General features: G+C 40.0%; 3 protein-coding genes and 1 long non-coding RNA gene across 5 annotated transcripts in view; 2 read left to right on the forward strand and 2 right to left on the reverse strand.

Moving 5' to 3' along the window:
• Positions 1-3,888: 3,888 nt before the first annotated feature.
• Positions 3,889-4,830, reverse strand: LOC108101846. Of its 2 annotated transcripts, none has more exons than XR_006245821.1 (2): positions 4,417-4,830; positions 3,889-4,190 (listed from the first exon to the last, which is right to left on the reverse strand). It is a non-coding gene; the product is annotated as an uncharacterized LOC108101846 (long non-coding RNA). The 2 variants fall into 2 exon arrangements; XR_001772119.2 differs by having other exon boundaries at positions 4,314-4,830.
• Positions 4,831-5,451: 621 nt separating this feature from the next.
• LOC108093556 (endoplasmic reticulum resident protein 44) lies at positions 5,452-6,936 on the forward strand. Its single transcript, XM_017193650.2, has 2 exons — positions 5,452-6,035; positions 6,146-6,936. Exons 1-2 carry the CDS (start codon positions 5,476-5,478, stop codon positions 6,813-6,815), a joined length of 1,230 nt encoding a protein of 409 aa, XP_017049139.1. The 5' UTR covers positions 5,452-5,475; the 3' UTR covers positions 6,816-6,936.
• A 6,273-nt stretch (positions 6,937-13,209) lies between these two features.
• Positions 13,210-23,527, forward strand: part of LOC108093546 (zinc finger protein rotund) — a 50,093-nt gene continuing 39,775 nt past the window's right edge. The window contains exons 1-2 of the mRNA XM_017193642.2: positions 13,210-13,629; positions 14,397-15,047. Of these exons, the coding sequence (XP_017049131.2) occupies positions 14,556-15,047 (492 nt within the window). The 5' untranslated portion in view covers positions 13,210-13,629; positions 14,397-14,555. The remainder of the gene's footprint in view (positions 13,630-14,396; positions 15,048-23,527) is intronic.
• On the reverse strand, positions 18,364-18,751 carry LOC108093549 (endoglucanase E1). Its single transcript, XM_017193645.2, is given in 2 exon segments — positions 18,364-18,657; positions 18,659-18,751. Coding segments are annotated over 2 exon segments (387 nt in total).

Consider the following 23,527-nt stretch of genomic DNA (forward strand, 5'->3'; position numbering starts at 1 on the left):
GGATGCGGAACCCAAGGTTCTACCGGCCCTACTTTTTTTCCATTTGAGGGGATAGCGATGACCAGTAAAGCGAAAATAAGCAAACACACAAGCTTCATGATTGCAGTTGCTGAAGGCTGGCTGTTCAACAGATTATATAGTAGCCACCATGCAAGTGCGGCGAATCCATTACGTTTTAAATTCAAAGATTTGACGCATCGAATTTGATATTCTCCACAAAACCTTTACACGTCATCATTTATAAGTGAAAACGAAGGTCACTAGTGGTTTCAATATCCCCATACGCTGTCAATTCTAGTTCCTTAATTTGTTGATCTTTTAAAAAATAGCTTTAATAAACGTACGTGGTTTCTAACAAGAAAGCAATCTAGCTTCGGCGAGTCAAAGCTTATATATGTACCCTTGCAGTCATCAAATATGTCAAACAAAATACATAACGATTTCTCTATTAATTTTCTATGTTTTCGACGATTGTTCATATAACAGCTATATGATATTGTGGTCCGACTTGTATGAAATTTAATTCAAAATTCAAGATTCGTTAGAAAACTCTATATTCCAAAATTATTTTCTGATGAAAAACAATGATTTTATTTTTTATAAAATTTTGTTTTTCGACTCGAGGGTAGTTTAAAAACTCGATGTTCTAAAAACCATGCTCGAGGGATAAAAATCAACGACGTTATCATATATCATTATCATATATATATCTTTTTCGATCTTTCCTATGGCAGCTATATGATATAGTAATCCGATTTTCATAGAATCTAATTCGAAATTCCAAAGTAATTAAAAACACTATCTGGAAGAAATCAAGTCGGTATAATAAAAAACCACTAAGTAGTAATTTTTTTCTTAATCTTTCGCTTGGGAGCTATCCGATAAAGTCGCCCGATCCGTCCGGTTCCGATTTATATTCCGTGTGCAATAACAACACAACTTTTGGTTAGGTTCCATCAAGATAGCTTTAAAACTGAGAGACTAGTTTACACAGAACAGACAGACGGCCAGACGTACGGACGTATTTCGATTCAGATCTTGATGCTGATCAAGAGTGTATATACTTTATGGGGTCTGGAATGTCGCCTTCACTGCGTTACAAACTTCTGACTAAAATTATAATACCCAATGCTCTGCAAGGGTATAATAAAGGTGACCAGTTGTTTGAATATCCCCATAATGCTAGCAATCCTAGTTCCTCAACTTTCTCCACACTACTGAGAGCGCTTGCCTTGAGAAATTGGGGGAAAAAAATATTTGTATTTCTGTCTCATCGAATCTTCTAAAAAATAATTCAAATAAGCTAACGCGTTTTTAAAACAAAAGATTCGATACCCATACTTTGCAGTAAATGTAAAAAAATGTAAATAGTAAAATATCTCAAATCCGCATCGAATCTTCTTCTTCTTTTTTTGGTATAATATCTTATTCTGCTGTCTTTTATATAATCAAAATATTTTGTTATTAATTTTCATTTAAGTACTTACCCATAAACCGAAATTTTTCAAAATGTTCAGAACATTGTTAAGTTGCCCTTTACTATTAAAACGAAACTTTTGATATTTTCTGCTTAAATAGAACACACTTTATTAGTCATTCTAATATTCAAACGATCAGCAGTTGTTTGTTTTATTTTATTATCCATACCGCGTCGATCTAAATTTGGGCATTGCATATGAGGGGCTCGCGATTCCCAGTAAAGCGAATATAACCAAACACAGAAGCTTCATGATTGCAGTTGCTGAAGGCTGGCTGTTCAGCCGATTATATAGTAGCCTCCATGCAAGTGTGGAAAATCCATTAGGTACGCTTTAAATTCAAAGATTTGACACATCGAATTTTATATTCTCCACAAAACCTTTACACGTCATCATTTATAAGTGAAAATGAAGGTGACCAGTGGTTTGAGTATCCCCATTCGCTAGCGATCCTAGTTCCTCAACTAAAATATAATTTCATTTTTTAAAGAAAAGATACGACAGCCCTAATTTTCAGTAAGTGTCATAAATAGTAAAACACCTCAAATGTTCCGCATCGAATCTTCTTCTTCTTCTTTTGGTAGAAAATTTGATTCTGCTGTCTTTTATACAATCAAAATCCTTTGATATTAATTTTTGTTGAATTACTAACCCGGAAACCTAAACTTTTCAAAATGTTTAGAAAATTGTGAGGTTGCCCTTTACTATTAAAACAAAACTTTCGATATTTTCGGCATAAATAAAATTCACTTTATTAGTAATTATAAATTGAAAGCAATCAGCAATTGTTTGTTTTAAAGTTATTTCCTCCCAGAATGGATTTCGCTCCTTTCTATTATTTCCCATGGCGGCATTCCATTTGCAGAGTTCGCGATGCCCAGTAAAGCGAATACAACCAAACACAGAAGCTTCATGATTGCAGATGCTGAAGGTGGGCTGTTCAGCCGATTATATAGTATCCTCCATGCAAGTGCGGATAATCCATTAGGTACGCTTTAAATTCAAAGATCTGACGCATCGAATCTTATATTCTCCACAAAACCTTACCACGTAAGTGAAAACGAAGGTGACCAGTGGTTTGAGTATCCCCATTCGCTAGCGATCCTAGTTCTTCAACTTTCTCCAGTCTTTAAGAACGCTACGGTGGTGTTGTCCCTTGGGGGTTTTTAAACCTTTAAAATATAATTTCATTTTTTAAACAAAAGATACGACAGCCCTAATTTTCAGTAAATAGTAAAACACCTCAAATGTTCCGCATCGAATCTTCTTCTTCTTCTTTTGGTAGAAAATTTGATTCTGCTGTCTTTTATACAATCAAAATTCTTTGATATTAATTTTTGTTGAATTACTTACCCAGAAACCTAAACTTTTCAAAATGTTTAGAAAATTGTGAGGTTGCACTTTAGGGGAGAGTGGGGTAATGTCGTCAGTGGGGCAAAGTCGTCACTCGCTATTATCTTAAAAAATATAAGGGCTACCAACCCATTTTTTTTAGCGTAAGTGTATTGCACTATTCCTACATTACCGACGGAGTTTGGTAGAATTATAGGTTATGTGTAATTATTTATTCATCAGAAAGTGTTTCGGAGCCTCAAAAGTAATTTTTCTCCGGCGCAGAACTTTTTTTCTTCCAAGTACATTTTTGATCAAAGAAGTATAAAGGTGAGTTATTATTGTTGAGAAATGTTTGGCGAACACGAGATGGTAGGTTGTGTAACACCTGATTCGAGTTTCGATTTGTTATTCATGTTTTTATCAAAAACTGTCGCGTGGGGCATTGTCGTCACTCAACGGGTGGGGCAAAGTCGTCACTATATTATCTCAGACTGAAATACAAACTCGTATCAATTTATTATTGTTTTGTGATTGTTTATGTAAAGTATTAAATATAAAATATAATTTCTCCAAAATGTTCTTCAAAAAAAATAAAATTCTTAAAAAGAGGTCGCCCAAAGAAAAATCTTTAAGAAATTCTGATTTTTGCTTTCTATCCTTCACTTAGATCTGAATGTGTCAAATTTTTGCAAAAAATAGGTATAGTGTTCCACTTTTTTATATGTATGAATATCAATAAATGTGTGTTTGACAAGTTGAAATAGTTTTGTGCACATGGGTACCTATATTTGCATTCATTATTCTATGTGACGACTTTGCCCCAGGGGGGTGACGACTTTGCCCCACGATTTTTCAATTTTCCAATTTTGCCTTCTTTCAGATAACAGTTTCGTATTAATAAACAAGTGAGAGGATGTCCGAAATACTTACTGCATTTTATAGCCAGATCTTTTCCGAATCCAACCATGTATATTACATGATAAAAATAAGTTATTTTATCAACAAATTACGCAATTAAAAAAAAAGTGACGACAATGCCCCGCTCTCCCCTACTATTAAAACAACACTTTCGATATTTTCGGCATAAATAAAATTCACTTTATTAGTAATTATAAATTGAAAGCAATCAGCAATAGCTTGTTTTAACTTTATTTCCTCCCAGAATGGAATTCGCTTCCTACTAGTGTTTCCCATGGCGGCATTCCATTTGCAGAGTTCGCGATGCCCAGTAAAGCGAATACAACCAAACTCAGAAGCTTCATGATTGCAGATGCTGAAGGCAGGCAGTTCAACAGATTATATAGTAGCCTCCAATGCAAGTGCTGCGAATCCCTTAGGTACGCTTTAAATTCTACGATTTGACGCACCCTTGAGGAACTAGGCGAAAAAAAATATTTTTATTCCTCCTCATTAAACCTTTAAAAATTTAATAATTTGTTTTTTTTTAACAAAAGATACGATAGCCGTACTTTCCAGTAAGTGTCATAAATAGTAAAATACCTCAAATCCGCATAGAATCTTTTTTTTTTTGGTATAATATCTTTTTCTGCTGTCTTTTATATAATCAAAATATTTTGTTATTAATTTTCATTTAAGTACTTACCCATAAACCGAAATTTTTCAAAATGTTCACAACATTGTTAAGTTGCCCTTTACTATTAAAACGAAACTTTTGATATTTTCTGCTTAAATAGAACACACTTTATTAGTCATTCTAATATTCAAACGATCAGCAGTTGTTTGTTTTATTTTATTATCCATACCGCGTCGATCTAAATTTGGGCATTGCATATGAGGGGCTCGCGATTCCCAGTAAAGCGAATATAACCAAACACAGAAGCTTCATGATTGCAGTTGCTGAAGGCTGGCTGTTCAGCCGATTATATAGTATCTTCCATGCAAGTGCGGAAAATTCATTAGGTACGCTTTAAATTCAAAGATCTGGCGCATCGAATCTTATATTTTCCACAAAACCTTACCACGTCATCTGTCATAAGTGAAAATGAAGGTGACCAGTGGTTTGAGTATCCCCATTCGCTAGCAATCCTAGTTCCTCAACCTTCTCCAGTATTTAAGAACGCTACGGTGGTGTTGACCCTAAATTTTCAGAAAGTGTCATAAATAGTAAAATACTTCAAATGTTCCGCATCGAATCTTCTTCTTCTTATTTTTGGCAGAAAATCTTATTCTGCTGTCTTTTATAGAATCAAAATACTTTTATATTAATTTTTGTTGAATTACTTACCCAGAAACCTAAACTTTTCAAAATGCTTAGAAAATTGTGAGGTTGCCCTTTACTATTAAAACAAAACTTTCGATTTTTTCGGCTTAAATAAAATTCACTTTATTAGTAATTCTAAATAAAAGCAATCAGAAATTGTTTGTTTTAACTTTATTCCCTCCCAGGATCTATATCGCTCCTGGCTAAATCTTCCCATGGCGGCATTCCATTTGCAGAGTTCGCGATGCCCAGTAAAGCGAATACAACCAAACTCAGAAGCTTCATGATTGCAGATGCTGAAGGTGGGCTGTTGAACAGATGATATAGTAACATCCATGCAAGTGCGGCGAATCCCTTAGGTACGCTTTAAATTCAAAGATTTGACACATCGAATTTGATATTCTCCACAAAACCTTACAACGTCATCTGTCATAAGTGAAAATGAAGGTGACCAGTGGTTTGAGTATCCCCATTCTGCTGGCAATCCTAGATCATCAACTTTCGCTAGCCTCTGGAAACGCTACGGTGGTGGTGACCCGTGAAAACCTGGACGGAATTGTCGAATCCAATGAGTTGGTGTTGCTCAGTTTTTACACGGATTGGTGTCGCTTTAGCCAAATTCTTTACCCCATTTTCGAGGAGGCGGCGGAGAGGGTTCACGAGAAATTTCCCGAGAAGGGCCGTGTAGTCCTTGGAAAAATAGACTGCGATCGGGAGGAAAAACTGGCCGACACGTTCGAAATAATCAAGTATCCCACCCTGAAGATCATTAGGAATGGATTCATAAGCAACCAGGAGTATCGTGGCCAGAGATCTGTGGCTGCCTTCGTCCAGTTTGTGGAGAAGGAGCTATCGGATCCAATCAAAGAGGTCCTCAGCGTTGATGAGCTTAAAAACGCTGAAGTGGGCGAGGGCATTGTAATCGGTTACTTTATTTCCAGGAATCACATCGAATATGATAACTATCGCAAAGTAGCGAGTCTGTTGCGAAAAGATTGTAGGTGAGTTTACAGTACACTGAATTAATGATTAAAGCAAATATAGATATATAAAATACTTCTTTATACTTACCTATAACCACATATTTAGTAACCTTTGTGATTTTTTTAAGGTATCTCGTGGGCTTTGGTGAGTTGACTAAAGATCTCCGTCCACCCGAAAAGAATGTCCTCATCTTTCGCGCTGACCCTTCGATCTCTTTCCAAATGGAGTACTACAGTGAGTACTCGGGCAACATGACCAGCTTGAGAGAACTAACCAGCTGGGTCGATAGGAAGTGTGTGCCGCGGGTGCGGGAAATCACCTTTGATAATGCTGAAGAACTTGCGGAGCAGGGGTTGCCGTTCGTGTTACTGTTCTACAATAAGCACGACATGGGTCCCATTCAGGAGTTTAAGAACGCTATTCAGAACCAGCTACCGAACGAGACAAGGGTTAACTTCCTAAGCGCTGAAGGATCTCGCTTTACGCACCCCCTTTATCACTTGGGAAAGTCGTTGGGCGATCTGCCCGTCATCGCCATCGATTCCTTCGCGCACATGTATCTATTTCCGCGCTACGAGGATATCCACCAGCCGGGCATCTTAAAAAACTTTATCGATGACTTGTTCAGCGGCGCACTGCATTTCAATTACCACATGGCCCTCGAGACGATCGAAAACTCTGAGTCTTCAATCGCTCCCGAAGAATTTCCGCCGGTCGCCCACGAATCCAAGTTCAAGGAGTTGAAGCCTTCCAAGCACCGCTACACTCTGATAAATCGTACGAGGGACGAGTTGTAGTATCCATGTTTTACTACAGAATACATTTTATTGATTAAGCTGAGGAAAATTTTTTTAATTAAAAGCATTTGATGTATGTAAAGTGGGATGTATTAAATGAATAACATACTATTCCGTAAAAGTAGTTTGAATACATTTTCGAAGAAGTGAAAACCGTCGTTTACCTTGGCATTGGTAATTTGTCATTGCATACAAAAGCGTACCTAGACTATGACGTTAAATATTTTCACAAGCCCATCACCAACTAGACCAGCATTGAATGACCAATTTTGGACGCTGTGACAAATCGAACACCCATCAGATATGGACATGTCATCAGAAAGTCCGAGAGATGACACGTGCCTCGATATCGATATTTCTCGGAAGATCACCTCGATCCAGAACAGGAAAGCCGATTTCATTTGAATATGCCTGGCCGACAGCTCTGTAGAAGTCCATATAAATACTAATAAACTCATTAGTCAAGCATCCCGCTAGCAAATCTCACAGATAGAAAATACCAGTACAGTGCTTCAAATTTTTTTAACTTCGGCAAAATATTCTAACTTAGGAAAAAAAAAACAAAATAATAATAATACAAATTGAACAGATAAATAGAAATCAAGCTCATCTGTTTATGTATATATTTATAAAATTCAAAGCAAGAATGAATTGTTAGATATTTAATTTGCAAAGTAAATTTGTTACTGTTATAATAAAGATACTATTTATAAAGTAAGCTTTCGAAAGATATATTAAGCATACTGCTTCTCTATAATTAGTACAAATAACTATAATGTTTTTTTTAAGAAGTTTAAATAAAATTGTAACACCGTTCCTATACAACTGAAATATATTGAATAAACATTCAATGAGGTTAAAAAATATTTACAAAATATCGAACTGCACGATTTAAACGCATAGCTATGCAGCCGATTTGCATTATTGACCACAGTAAACTAGCATTCTAAGTTCTAGTCGGAATACATTGTGATATCCTCGAGGGAGTGTCACATCGAACCTTTTAAGGCAGCGTCTCGTGGCGAACACTTTTACTCCAATATTGTCATAATTAATAATATCGTTATGGTCATATGCCAGCGGACAAACGAGCGTGACTCGAGACGAAGTATCTGCCACTGGCAGTGCGGCAAGTGCAGCTGCAGGTGCAACTGCAACTGCAACTGCCACTGGCTCTAATCAGCGTCAGCAGCGCGTGCCACTCGCTTTGTCACCTGCACAATTATAGAATTTTCCATAGTCGGGCAGCGCTTTAAAAAACGCACCAAAATGGCCAGGCCCCAAAATGGTGTCCCGCCAAGAGTCCGCGCGAAGTGTCCGCCATAAATAACTGCCAATAAATGTCAGCGGTTTTGGCGCATTAACATAACAGCTAAGCCGAATTCGTTGACAGGTGACTGCTTTTTCTCCTCGACTCAACTGGGCAGCATCTTCCATCCGTCCATCGACTGGCATCATTATTTCTCGTGCCACAATTGAAATAATCGCCTTTTAATCGCCTACGCCTCGACGTCTTGACTTGGCTCCAATTACCGCTGCAATTGGCTCTGACTGACTCTTCAGGCTGTCAGCCAAGTTAGCCAAGAGCCCCTTCAATTGCCACTGCGATCATCAGCCTGCGATCATCGACAATGGACGCGGAAGTCCCGTGCGGAAGTTTTAAAACTTTCCCAGTCGCAGTGTTGGCCCTCAAACATGCGAGTTCTGAATTAAAGCTCGCATTGCTTCCGTTAACAATTTACCTAAAGTCTTCTTTTTTGGAAATTAACCCAGTTTTATAAGGTTATTTGATGTACATTTTTGTTACCGTTATTAAGGGTTAAGGCAATGGAATTGATCGCATTAACTAAAACAAGATGAAATGTGCAGCTTCCTAAGCAGTAGAAAAAAATTATATAGGTACAATTTTCCTTTTTAACTACCTGGATTTTTTTGTTTTTATTTTGTATCGAAATACGTTCACAAAAAAATTAAATAATATTATTCCGATTTGTATGAATAGAAATTACCTCTTTTGTTTTACAAACCAAGTTTAAATTAATCGAGTTTTCGCTTAAAACCCAAATAAACATCAATAAGGTCCAGCAAATCGCAACAGACAATTGCAATTGCAACTTCCAGTGGTCAAATGTGTGATATTTCAATTAAAACTTAACGGCGCAAGTCATTAAACGGCAGATACAACATGTACAGCAATCGGAGGGAAAACAAGATGCCGCAAAAAGCGCAAATGTCGCAGCGGACGGACGGACAAAAATCGACAACAAACAAAGGCAGAAGTATCGGCGGCAACAACCATTTGAGAGAGCTCAACATATTCAAAGTTGTGCACGAGCGCGATTCCAATTTCATTTTGTGCTCGGCGACGGGGCAAAAAGCATTTGGCCAGCAACAAATGAAAAAACACAAACAAAACGTTTTTGTTTAATTAAATTAACAAAATACGCGTCGGTTGAGTGTCTAAAAAACTCGGTTATTTTGCACGCAGGCCAGCACGCCAACACGTGTTGCAGAATTGGCCCAGAGCGCGAGGCCCAAAGAGCGCTTGGCTTAGAGCCTGCTCTTAAGACGTGCTCTGTCTCCCTCCCACTTAGCACTCCAAGTTGCTCCATCTCACTCGGGGCACCATTCAGTTGGTGGCCCCTCACTCGCTCTCCATGGAAGTGTAGCTCATGCGCCCTGTTGTCTCGCTCTGCGGCATTCGGCCAACCCGTTTGGCCAATCGGCAAAAAGCGGTCGAAAAACAGGCGGAGCCTCTCCGGACCCTCGATGCAACTTGGTCGGGAGCCCTAAGCCCAGGCCATAGCCGAAACCCTGCCCCTGCGCCATTGCAGCTGTCCGGAGAGTCTGTCAACCATTTGGCGTCCATGACCAAGCATGACGGCTATCTGGGCCCTGTTTGCGGTGCCTCTTGCCACTGCCTCTTGCCACTGTGCCACTGTTCCCGATTCTCGACTGCCGGTTTGCTGGCTTGCTGGCTGGCATTTTGACATTTCGCTCCGAGGCTTCTGGAGTCGCTGGCGCCGCACTGCAGCATCTGCAGCCACATCAGTTATCTGTCCCGCTGCGGTTTGCGGCGATAAATGTGCGCCATCATGCAACTGGCTGCGGACTTTGCATTGCGGCTTCCACTTCGTGCAACTGTTACTCAAAATCGTTTCCAAAAAAACTTTTTGCATTGGATATCACAAATAAACTTGCCACCGAGAAACCAAATTTTTCGTTTCTAGGAACATTGTTAAAGCCATAAAAACTTTTATACATATGCTTCAATATTCTATTTAAGAAAAAATTCTTGCCAAAATAGGTCTTATAGTAAATAAAATAGGTTCTTTCTCCGTTGTAGAATTTAAAATCAGACTCTGAATCAGTGAAAATTCTTTCGACACGACTGGAAATTATTTAATAAAATGGCAGTTAACTTTAGTAAAGAATGGATATGCGTGCTATATAAAGAAGGAATAGTTTACATAACTTAAATTACAATCAATTTGCAATTATTCAGGTTATGTTTAATATTTGGAATTCTATTAAAACTTGCACATGCAATACTGATCAATATAGCATTGAGCATTTCCTCATCTAAAACATTTTTAAAGTTGTAAGTTGATTATCTTTTTTAACCACACACAAATCAACAACTCTGAAATCAGTCCCGAAATATATATTTTATTGACTTGAAATCAGATTTTAGCAGTTACTTTTATTAAATACCATTTAATTTTTATTTTGTAACTTTTTTTAAATATAACATTTTGCCGACTTTTTATTACCAGTCGTCAAAATGTTATATTTAATAAAACAAAAAATATATTTTGACAATTTTTAACCAGTTTTTTTTCTAAAGTCGACATATTATTACAATTATTATAATATATTTATATGTTCACATTTTGTTCATATTTCATTTTGGTATTTCTATTCAAACATCTAACACTCCTCTGTTATAATCTATACGAACTCGAGCTCACTTATCTGCGTAAAATATGATACAATGTACAAGCCCAAGTTCGATTATTTAATAATTGTTCACAAAGTGCATCAGCCCACATTTATCTCCGGGTCATCACTCAAAATGGCTGCTCGTATGCAAATACAAAATGGCATTGATGACAATGCAAACAAGGGCGGCGACAGTGAAAAAATGATAACAAAATTTCTACAGCACTCAACTAAATGAAAAACGGCACGAAAAGCGCATAAAATGGCAGCCCGACAAATGGAAGGCCATAAAAAATATGCAATTGCGGCGGGTGGGCAATTAGGTGAAATAATCAAATTAGCTGATAAACCGAAAGGGAAACTGCTGCACATTAAATTCGCCGTCGGCAGGGGAAATAACATTCGCCAAATGAAGCAATTTCCTAGTGATTCAAATAAGGAAAAGCAGCCAACATACCTGGCATAGTGGAACTGGTGCATTAAGTTCTGAGTTCCCCAGGTGGACGGGCCAATTGCATTGATTAACTAAATAAACGGCCTTCCCATGCAGCACTTGCATTTTAATTTCATTTATTTCGAGCTTTTTCCCCGAGGAATGGCAGTTGCAGTTGCAGTTGTCACAGCCAAAATCTGCTGCCTTTTTCCCACCCGCCGGCGACACATGTCCGTGTCTATAAAAAATGCCTTGTCAGCTGTACGAAAAAAAAAAAACAAAAAATTACAAAAAAGACTTAAGAAAAGGCAAAGAAAAAGATGCCAATCCAGGGGCGAGCAGAGCCAAAAGAAATAAACCAAGTGCTCCAATAAAAATTCCACCGCCTTCGCCCACATGCCGACCTGTTCGCACACTCTCGCCCTCTCTTTCTCTCTTTCAAATGCCCTCTCTTTTTGCCCGATTTTATTGTGTTTTTTTAAGAGCACATCGCCGCTTTTTCCCGGCTTGCTCTTGAGCTTGGTTTACACTGCGTATGAGTGAAATTTTTTCTGGCCTCCTCGCCACCGCTTGATATGAATATGTGCGATTATTATCCACAAAAAGTGTGTTTTGTTTTTGCCACTGACTTTGGTAGTTTTTGCGGATTTTTAATTTGAATATTACATGTATTAAAAACTCATTACTACGCGTGGTGCGCCATCGAAGTTGGTCAATGGGCTAATGGTCGGCGGATGCGATTTTTTGTGTTTCTCCGTTTGTCTTGCGCAGAAAATTATGCATTTGGGAGCGGAATAAATGCAATAAATGCATATTCTTGTATTTAATTTGGTAAAAAAAACTTTGAAAATTATTTATCAATAATTCTATCATGTTATAATATGAAGTTGTGATCATTTTCTTTACCAATGAAGCCCCAGCACAAAACACGCTATCACAATTGTTTTATAAGGCTTCTTCTTAAATTTCTAACACGAATAACAATATTTTTTTAAATTAAGAGCATTATAAACAAGCTTAACTTTATTAAATAAGAAATATATTGACTTACATTTTTGCAATTATTAAAGTTTTTCAACGAAATGAAAATATTCTTTACAAGTTTTTTTCATAAGATAAGCTTTGTAAGAATTATACAATTTCAAACATGTAACTTCTGGAATCTAAGCCATTCTATCAACCATCTATAATTCTTTTTAATTATGAAATCAAAAACTGTCCTTGCTTTTCTCCAAACCTGAGGTTGATTAGTCTTAATTTGTCCAAAATTAAGTGTGCGCGATCATTAAAAACGTATAGATAATTCGCATATATTATATTTTTGATTCATAATCTCTTCTCTGAAGTCGCACTTGAACTTTCATTTTTCGTCATTATAACGCCTTCGGGTGTTACCATAAAGGTTGAGCCATAAAAAGGGGGCGCAACATTAACCGTTCGCCGTGCAGCGTGCAGCGTACAACCTGCAACATGCAATATGCTCATTCATGCTCAAAGTCAAGAGAAAAGAAAAGCCACTCAGGCAAAAAGCCCGAAATCAAATCAAAGTTGCTCAAGAGACGTGGGGGCAAAAAGCGAGCAGCAGGAAAAACCACAAACAATTTTTTCCATCGCCCAAGAGAGGGAGAGCCACCGAATGCGAGAGAGGGAGAGAGAGCGAGCGAACCCGTTTTTTTGCCTCTGCAGTGGAGCAAAAGGAGTAAAAAGCTGTTGCGCAGGCGTCGCCGTCTGCCCCAAAGCTATGCACTCCGTGGCTCCGAGCGAGAGGCAGCTACTGTGTGCGAGAGAGAGGGCAAGCTGCGCTGCGATTTGGCGGCGAGTGCGAGGCATTTGAATGTTTTTTTCGTGGCCGCACTCAGCATTCGAGTTCGGAATTCTTGCGAGCTGGCAGCTACTTTTTGCGCTGCTCGCTGCTGCCGCTTCTGCTGAGCCAAGAGCTAAGCCAAATTAAACCTGGCCCAAACGGCCGGCCACTGTCCACCAGTTGGCCACTTTCGCGCGCGTTCCAGCCAAGTGCACTCTTGCCAAAGCCAGTCTTTTTTGCCCTCGCGCGTCCCAATCTGCGAAGAATTCTGTCGCAAAGTGCAATGCATTTTCGCCATTCCGCAAGTGCAGCTGCTCCCCCAGCTCGCGGTATCACAATTAAAAATCGAGCGGAGTGAAGTCGCAAATTGTTATCACCACACGTCAGAAAAAGTCGCGAATAAACCCAGCCCCTCGCAAAAGGGTCGAAATTGGTCAAGTGTCAATACATTCGGGCCGTAATAAACGTGTTTTTTGGTGCGTTCATACATAAATTGTTTTGTGATCGCGATCAGCTGAGTGCGAGCTAAGTGAATGCAAGTGAATAAAAAAATAAAAATTAACCAATTATACCTAGAAGTAAAAAAGGGAATTTCCAGATGGCTTAGTGGAGAGTGAATGTCAAATGGTTAAACAGTAAAGCGCTTACTAAATATGTATCTTAAGAAATGATTCGAATCTCACAAGGGGAGCCACAATCGCGTCCATTCAAATATTAGAGAAAGAGGCAAGGAAGTCAAAAAAAAGTTTACTAAAATTTCAATTAGCCAAAAAAAAAGGACTGTATTTCTTTACAGAATTTATACTTTTTCTAAACATCTATTACGAGTCAATTTGTAACCGTTTTCTAATGTTTTTTTTGAGCATATAAAGATCAAAGGCTTTCAAATCCAACACTCAGCTTATTAAAAAGTCTAAAATTCCGTTAAAAATGAAAATAAACTTTGATTGTAATGACAAAATTAATTTGTTGCGCTTTGAATTAAAAGGTGTATTAATAACTTTGTTTTGTGTTTAATCTCTGTTGATTATAATACTTTTTTCGTTTGATAATAATAAAAATAGAATTGGTGACAAAAATGAAAATGGTCACTTCTTTTTAAAATCGAAACAATCAATTACAGTAATTAAATTATAGATGAATTTTAGTTGGTCAGAACCTCTCATTATTCACATAATTTACGCCATTAGAAATTCTAAGCTGCCAAATAAAATTGATAACTAATTGAGTAAGAAACTAGTGGATAGAATAGAAGTTAGATATTTTGTATCTTTATCGTTAACTTTACTACTCAGCCTGGTACTCAAAATGTTGTTTATGGATTTAGTACACTTCAAAGTTATCTAAGCTGCATATTTAAGTTTTAATGATTGCTTTTTAACCACTTGACTTTCCTCATTAGGAAGCTAAATACCCCAAAAGTGAATAAAACAATAGGGTTGTAAGCAAAACAATTAGAGTCGAAATCAAATAACGGAGAATTAGATTTTCTGAATGCCTCCAAGTGGAATCAAATAGGCAAACCGCTTCAGTGGACCGACCGCCAATCGAAGGTGCTTAAATGATTATGCATGGTACCTGGTACAAGGGACCTCAGTTGGCGCACCATCCTCACTCGAATCCGCACAACAGCTCGCACGGGCACAGTGACTACCACCAGTTCCGATCGTACCCCTCGTTCGTTGTGACCCCCTACCACGATGGCCATGTCCAGGGCCCGGCCACGCCCTCTCCCTGCCCGGCCCCACCGACGCCCTGCAACGGTCCACTTCCACTTCAAGTTCCAGTTTCAGTATCAGTTTCGGTTCCCGTCTGCCAGACCGGCGGCCAGGGATCGCCAGTAATCGTCGAGGGGTCCTTTGCCGCTGCCGCCGCCGCAGCCGCCGCTGCTGCTGCCGCCGCCTCCGTTGCCGTCGGAGGATCCAGCGGCACGCCCCTGCTGCCCAGTCCGCCCATCAAGATCGAGCAGGTCTTCGGCGAGCCCTCCTCGCTGGGATCCGTCGTCGAGGACTACTCGCTGGGCCTCGACTGTCCCGTCGAGCACACGTTTCGGGTGAGTACAGTGAGAGAAATGTTGTATGCTGATATATAAAACGATAGAAATCCTAATTACTATCAATATAAAGATAATTTCACAAAACAAAATATGTGCTATAATACTAGATAGGACAGTTAAATTAATTTTACAAATCAAAATAATATATATTTTAATGAAAAACATTTGTAATTTTGTTTTAAAGCTGACTAAACGGTTTTACATGACATTTAGGAAATTAACAATGACTATTTAATTAGTTAATGGTTCAAAGTATTAGCACTTGTACATAAAAAGTTGTGCAATTTACGCAATAAGTCTTAGAAGGCTTTTGCCAAATAAAAACAATTCAAATAATTTATTCGGAACGAAAATTAGTTTTGATTAGTTATAAAAAACTTGAGATACTTAAAAACATATAGGTAAATTAAAAAATATTTTTTTGTCAAACAATAAAACAAATAGATTGATTATCTGATCCGAGTTAATAATATTATTAATCGCAATCCGATTTAATAATATTATTAATCCCAATAAAGCAAATAATGTAAAAAACATAAATATTGTGTACATTTTCACAATATTTAGATTCTGCACATTAAAAATATAAGAAAATATTAGAATTAAAAATAAAATTAGATATAATGCCAATAAAAAATCATATACCATTATATCTTTTAAAAGAAACTCTCAATACGAAACCGCGTTGAAAAAAATTCTAGGTGTGTGAAACTAGATATTTCCTACAATCAGTGATTGACAATTTCTTAAATTTGTATTTTATTAGGAAAGGAAAAGGACACTTTGTTAAGTTTTAATAGGAACATTTTCCTTAAATTTTAATAACTTAAGAAACATTTAGGAGTATATTCGCCGAGCTATATTTGAAAAATAAGTTTGAAATAACATACCGATTTTTTCGCCCAGTGCACGGCTAATACGGCTAAAAGCCGTCTTTTATAACAATGTATGGATAATGTTATTATTCCAAATTATTGGTTGGCATCCCCATTGGGGCAGCTGCTGCACTTGTTTTCCCTCCTCCCTTCTCCCACCACCGAAAAGTGGGCGTGCTCCAAATCAATTTCCATAAAATCATCCAATAACACTTAAAACCCAAGCGGGGCAAAAACCGACACACACAAGTGGCAGACGAGTAAAAAACACGAAAACAAACACGCCCCCAACTCGAAGAGAGTGTGAAAGAGCATCCACGCTCTCTTTTTTGGGGAAAGCCAGAGCGAAAAAACGAAGAGAAGCCGTGCTTTCGAGTGTTTTTGGGGGCAAAATGCTCAAGCTCCTGCTTGGCTTTTTCTGGAGGCTTAAAGGACACTTTTTACCGGCTGGGTTCGTGCACAGGATATGCCATAATTGCCTGGCTTTCAAAGCTTTTCGCACACTAATGGCCATTGACTTGATGGCTTCAAGTGGCCAAGGCAAAATTAATGCAAATCAACAAGTGTCAATAAGAAGAACCAGAGCGCTGAGAAATATTAGGAGTAGCTTTCAACCTGTGGAGTTTGTTGATAAAAAGTAAAAAGCACTCGAAATTTTTTTTATTTTTTGGTTAGATTATGACAGTTCTTTATTTTGTTATATTTAATTTTATTTTTTTTTATAGAATACTACATTTTATTAATAATTTCGGCTTATTAACCATTCAATAATATCAAATTTTAAAACTATTTGAACATAAAAAAAAATTAATATTAAACATATAGGGTTATACACCTACTTGAAATGTCACAGGTCGCTTTTTTACAAACTTTTAAGCCGGAATGAACATTTCTTGTTGGCATACGTTTCAATTATCCCGCAAGAAACAATTTTGTTTGCTCATTTTTCTGAGCTTTTAATGTATCTTAAAGGCCAATACCATTTTCTTCTGCTGTTGGCGATGCAAAATGGACGCACGTTCCTTTCGCTTATCAGGATATTTACCCACACCGCAACATGTGTGTGTGCATGTAACAAATAAGCGTGTGTGGACTGCCAGCAAAGGGCAGCTGGAAATCCTTGAACATAAAAGAAAACATGAGCGCTGCCAGCACATGCACATAAAAACATATTCTCCTGGACAGGATTTAGTTTGGGGGCCCCATCCGCCGACTCGCTGCTCGCGCAACGCCGACTGCGACGCCAGCTGCGCTGCAAGTGCAACTACTGCACTCTCAAATCCTTATGTTTTTTTTGTGTTGGTAAAAGGTCTCGGCGGTTGTCTTCATACTTCTTTTAAGCAAATCGGCTTAGATGAGCGTTGCAAGAAAGCAATCTTAATATATTTTTTATATTCTTAAAGAGAATAACAGTTGAAGCAGTTAAAGCAGTTAAAGCAGATTATTATGGTAGAAGCAAAATCCTTTTAAGGGTTAAGAAAGACTTTTGCTAAACATAAGTACACCGTGTGACCTTCAAAAATAGATTAATATTTTTTTTTGTAGAATCCCTAAAGAGTATAATTTATAATTATTAATTTCATCATTTTTTATTAATTTTGAAGGTTATACCATACTAAAAATCAACACTATTAAATTCCGTTTATGAACATTCTTTAATTTCCCATTAATTCTTGTAACAACCTCGATCCTAATTCGACTTGAAAATATACCGAAATGATTTGTCCCTTCCGCACAGACCGAAGTTCATTTAAAGGGGAAAATGTTGCAGCGGATAATAGAAAAACATTCAGAGAAATTGCATAGCGAGCGAGGCAGGCAACAAACAAAACAACGAGCTTCAGCTGAGCAGCGGAAAAAATAGTAAGAAAAAGGGAAATAATATAAACAAAATGAAGGAAAAGAAATTGGCGCTCGTGAAATGTTAACGGGGCCAGGAGGGCGCCGAGTTGAGCAGCAGGAGCAGCAGGAGCTACATCTGCAGCTATCCTCCGGCAGAGAAGCCGGCGGAGGCAGCGACGCCGACGGAGACGCGGGCAGAGGGCAGCGCTGAATGTTTTTATCCTTTCTTCGATGTGTCGTCGCGGCATTCTCCTCTGCTGCTATCTGTGTGCGTGTGAGTGTGCGAGTGTGTTTGTGCCAGGACATCACACGGTTTCGCTTTTCTTTTACAACTTTTTGTTATTATTTCGTTTTTTGCTCGACGCCTGCAATGTATTTCTTTCAGTTTGCTAGCGTTTTTTGCTTCATGTGCAAGAAAAAATACCATTTTACTTGTTTTTTTTATGTCCGTGTGTGTCTGTCTGTGTGTGAATGTCTATGTGTGTGTGTGTGGCAGTGTGCGTGTTTGTTACTGCTGCTTTCCCGAGCTCTACTTCTTGAGTTTCCTTTTCGCGCGCGCCATTTCGCTGCTGCTCTTTCACAGATCCTGCTGCTACTTACCCGTACAACAAACATGGCCATAAGTCGCCGGAACTCGCTTCCGCTCTGTCTGTTCTCCTTTTTCCTCCGCTCGGTGTCTCCGTCGCAGTCGCGGTCGCTGCCTCTGCCGCAGTCGGCGTCGCTGTCACAGTTGGCGTCGCCGTAGCTGCGATTGTTGCATGTGGTCCGGGGTTTGTTGCCTTTGGCGGGCTGCAGTTCTCGTTGTCTTCAGTTCGCTTGGGCTTGGCCAAATCTATTGGTCGCGGTGCCGCGCTCGCGTCCGTGTCCACATCCGCATCCGCATCCGTGTCACAACCTCATCCGCATCCGTGCCGCATCCACATCCGTATTCGTGTCCTTGTGAGGTCGACAGCTGCGGCCACCGTACGCCAGATGGCGCCTCATCTTGATGAGGCTAAGATTCAGCAATTAGGATAACGTGGACTGGTTTCAGGGGGTGGATGGGGCTACAAAACTCTTCAAAACCAAGTTTAGGACACTCTGGTGGGAATTGAGGAGATTCTAAAAATCTAGGATATCCAACAGACACGATGTAGGGCAGAAATATGGACATACAAGTAGATACAAATAGCTGTAATTTATTTTTCAACAAGAAAGGAAGCTAGCTTCGGCAAGCCGAAGCTTATATACCCTTGCAGACATCAAATATGTCGAACAAAATATATAAAGGCTAACAGCATCGAAGCTATGACGGTTTTTGTATAATCAACAATGGTAATTTAAAATCTGAGGACTTCTTAATATATAATAGTATAACAAGAATGATCAAAATATAGAAATAATCTGAATTATCGCATTATACAATTATTGGTGGACCTGCCTAAGTTATTGATGTTTATTTCAAAAACGGATCGCATCTTCCTCTTGAAAAACTCCTTATATTTAGAAGGTATTTTGTAGAAATTATATACCTGGTTATTTTTAATTTTTCTTAAAATTACGCAATATTAACAATAGGTATCAGGTGCGCACACCTGCACATTTATTACAGTGCACAAGCGACCTAATTTACCTAAGACCCTTCTAAAAAGGGTTACCAAATGTCGTAAAATTGCATCATCGACACGTGCACTACCTGTATGTAGGGAAAAAGAAAAGGATAACCAAATTAACAGGTAAATCACCAACTTACGAGTATTTATTGACGCGTACGCCTAAGCTGCGGATTAGTCTGTGATTGACAGTTGCCGAGTTACAACTTATACAAGTGGTGCAGTATTTTTTACAGTGCGAGTTTTTTTTAAACGTTTGTGTAGAAGTGAAAAGTTGAAGTGGTTAAAACAACAAAACAAATCTTGGAAATATTTGATTTGGTAAGTCATTCGTTTGTATACAGTTTGAAGTGGAAGTTAATTCTACTAGGACTTAGCCATAACCCATTCATTAATACCACTTTTATTAATGTGGTCTAATCAAACATTCGCTATGTATTTTTTCTTCCAATTTTTTTTAACAGCCAATTCCAGAGAATGCCACGTAAATCTTCTTTGTCGCAAGAACAGCGTAGGCAAGCTGCGCTTGCTCGTAGCCGAGATCGATATGCACAAAATTCGTCTCAGATAAGGACCAGAAATGCCCAGCATATTGCCTTGACTCGCTCTACGAATATCGATGTGGTAGCAGAAATTCGAGCACGAGAAACTGCTGCCCTCGCTCTGAGAAGGCGTAGTGCACGAATTCGAGCTATTGAACGTGTACGGGACGCCGCAGCTTACGCCAATACCAGGGAAAATTTTGAAGAACGACGACGGCAGCAGGCCCTAAATACTGCCAGCCATGCAGCTCGCAGGACTATAGAGGAAAATCGTGAGCCCGAACGCGAACGGGACGCTGCAGCGCGGGCACGAACTCGAGCTATCTCCGAAAACCGTCGACGAGAGCAGTTGCGAAACACTGCCGATCATGCTACCTGGAGACTAGCAGAGGAAAACCGAGGACCCGAGCGTACACGGGATGCTGCAGCGCGTGCGCGGACCCGAGCGAACTCCGAGGAACGGCAACGGGAGCAGTTGCAAAACACTGCCGATCATGCTACCTGGAGACTAGCAGAGGAAAACCGAGGACCCGAGCGTACACGGGATGCTGCAGCGCGTGCGCGGATCCGAGCGAACTCCGAGGAACGGCAACGGGAGCAGTTGCAAAACACTGCCGATCATGCTACCTGGAGACTAGCAGAGGAAAACCGAGGACCCGAGCGTACACGGGATGCTGCAGCGCGTGCGCGGACCCGAGCGAACTCCGAGGAACGGCAACGGGAGCAGTTGCGAGACACTACCGATCGTGCTACCTGGAGACTAGCAGAGGAAAACCGAGGACCCGAGCGTAGACGGGATGCTGCAGCGCGTGCGCGGACCCGAGCGAACTCCGAGGAACGGCAACGGGAGCAGTTGCGGGACACTACCAATCGTGCTACCTGGAGACTAGCAGAGGAAAACCGAGGACCCGAGCGTACACGGGATGCTGCAGCGCGTGCGCGGACCCGAGCGAACTCCGAGGAACGGCGACGAGAGCAGTTGCAAAACACTGCCGATCATGCTACCTGGAGACTAGCAGAGGAAAACCGAGGACCCGAGCGTAGACGGGATGCTGCAGCGCGCGCGCGGACCCGAGCGAACTCCGAGGAACGGCGACGAGAGCAGTTGCGAAACACTGCCGATCATGCTACCTGGAGAGCGGCAGAGGTTAACCGAGCACCCGAGCGTACACGGGATGCTGCAGCACATGCAAGGACACGGGCGAACTCCGAGGAACGACGACGGGAGCAGTTGCGAAATACTGCCGATCATGCTACCTGGAGAGCGGCAGAGGTTAACCGAGCACCCGAGCGTACACGGGATGCTGCAGCACACGCAAGGATGCGGGCAATTTCTGAGGAACGACAAAGAGAGCAGTCACAAAACACTGCAAGCCGCGCTGTCTGGAGAGCGAATGATGCAAATCGAGGACCGGAGCGAGAGCGGGACGCGGAAGCTCACAGGATTGCCAGGAACGACCCCATTTCTCGGGAACATCAGATACACAACAGGACATTGCAACAACGGGAAACACGTCTACAGAGGAGGCTTCGGGAGCAACGGATTCGGGAAATGGCTGAGGAACGACTCTTGACGTATAGGACCAGTTCGGAGAATCGACAGGCTGAATCTTCACGACAGTCTCAACGAAACATGGATGCTAGAGCTGGACTTTCCGCAGACGAAAGAGAGGATCAACGGGAACAACAACGCCGAAGGAGCCGAGCGTCAGCAAAGGAGCAGTATCTACAAAACATCAAATACGGACCAACTGAATGCTGCATATGCTGTGGAGGGACTTGGTTTATATCTCAGGTGAGTGCTTTGAACAAATTTACTATATCGTCTAAGTTTCCGAATATGAATGTAGGCAACGCATTTTATTTAAGTAGTAAATTTCCCAGTCCGTCCGGCAAATACAAATTTTGCAGCACATGTCGCCAGGCCGTTTCCAAAGGTAGAATACCATCTCTGTGTCTTGGTAATGGTTTTGATTTTCCAGAGATTCCCGAGTGTCTCAAAAATTTAACATGTCTTGAAGAGCGCCTCATTTCTCCCCGAATTCCCTTTATGCGCATTATATCCCTAGGATATGAAAGGCAATGCGGAATAAGAGGCGCTGTAGTTAATGTCCCAATTTCTGTACCTGATACAGTAAGTGCGCTCCCCCGCTCTTTTGATTCTACACATGTTATCCAAGTTCACTTAAAGAGAAAGTTAGAATACTCCCATAATTTCATGACGGAAACAATTCGTCCGTCGAGAGTGCTTGAAGCAGTGCGTTATTTAGTAAACACAGAGCTGTATAGAAAGCACAATATCTCATTAATTGGTGATTGGCTGAATGAAATGAGAGATAGCGAAGAAGTACCATTCATCGCAGATGAATCTGACCGAGAAGAAGTTGAACAGCTTTTGCGCCTTCAACATTCTCAACCAAACGACCAACAGGATGAAAATTTAAATCCTGGTGGTCACGAAACGCTATTAGAAAATAATAACGGGAATGATTTTCAGCGTATTGCTTTGGCTCCCGGTGAAGGCCGCCGTCCCACAAATTTAACCCTAGATGACGATGCTGAAGAACTTTCATTTCCAACAATATCTTGTGGTGAAATTTTTAAGGCCAAGACCACCTACGCAAAAAAGCGAGGTCCCAAATTCGATATTACGATCGACGTTGTGCAGTTGTTCCTAAAGTCCTTTATATGTACAAATTTTATGAGATGCAGCGAATTCAAAACTCCATTTCCATTGCCTTACGAAAAAAATCAGGTGCGGTAACTGCTGCAAACGTAAGGGATGAATCTTTTATTGACAGACTAGTGCAGCATGACGACGGGTATCATATTTTAAAAGGTTTGCGTTCAGCTCCTGCTCATTGGGAAGCAGAAAAGAAAAAGGTCATAGCAATGATAAGACAATTTGGTTTGCCTACATTTTTTATCACCCTTTCTGCTGCTGAAACAAAATGGAATGAACTTTTGATTATTCTTTCTCTTTTGTTAGATAACAAAATAATAAATGAGGAGGAAGCTGCATCATTATCCAGTACCGAAAAAGCTCGACTGATCCGATCCGACCCAGTAACTTGCTCCCGTTACTTTGACTACAGGTTCCGTCAATTATTAAAATTATTCAAAAGCTCCGAAATATTTGGGGAGTATACCCTAACACATTATTATTGGAGGATCGAGTTCCAGCACAGAGGCTCTCCACACTCTCATGGAATGTACTGGCTTTCTGGAGCGCCAAACCTCGAAGGAGCGGAAAATTCTGATGAATTAGTACGTTTTATTGATAGGTTTATTACTACCAGCGGAAACGATCCTGAATTGCAAGAAGTAATTCAATATCAGCGCCATAAGCATAGTTCATCGTGCTTAAGAGAACTGCGAGGCCAGGAATTTTGCCGCTTCAATATGCCATACCCTCCCATGCCTGAAACTCTCATCTTATATCCTTTGGAAGAAAATGAAGCCAGTCTTGACACTCATAAAGCGTTGTTTAGAAAAATTAAAAATATTTTAAAATCTTGTCCTGAAGATGAAGCAGCGACCTACAACGATTTTAATTATTTTCTTTCCCAACTTGGAAGCACATTTGAGGAGTACAAGCTTGCAGTTAGATCCAGCTTAAAAAAGCC

This window comes from Drosophila ficusphila, unplaced genomic scaffold (genome assembly GCF_018152265.1).
Source record: "Drosophila ficusphila isolate 14025-0441.05 unplaced genomic scaffold, ASM1815226v1 contig_791, whole genome shotgun sequence".
Classification (NCBI taxonomy): domain Eukaryota; kingdom Metazoa; phylum Arthropoda; class Insecta; order Diptera; family Drosophilidae; genus Drosophila; species Drosophila ficusphila.

Excerpts from the sequence above, each read along its gene's own strand:
- LOC108093556 (XM_017193650.2), top strand. The coding sequence starts at position 5,476 with ATGAAGGTGACCAGTGGTTTGAGTATCCCCATTCTGCTGGCAATCCTA. Across the intron at positions 6,036-6,145 it reads CTGTTGCGAAAAGATTGTAG|GTATCTCGTGGGCTTTGGTG; the intron begins GTGAGTTTACAG and ends GATTTTTTTAAG.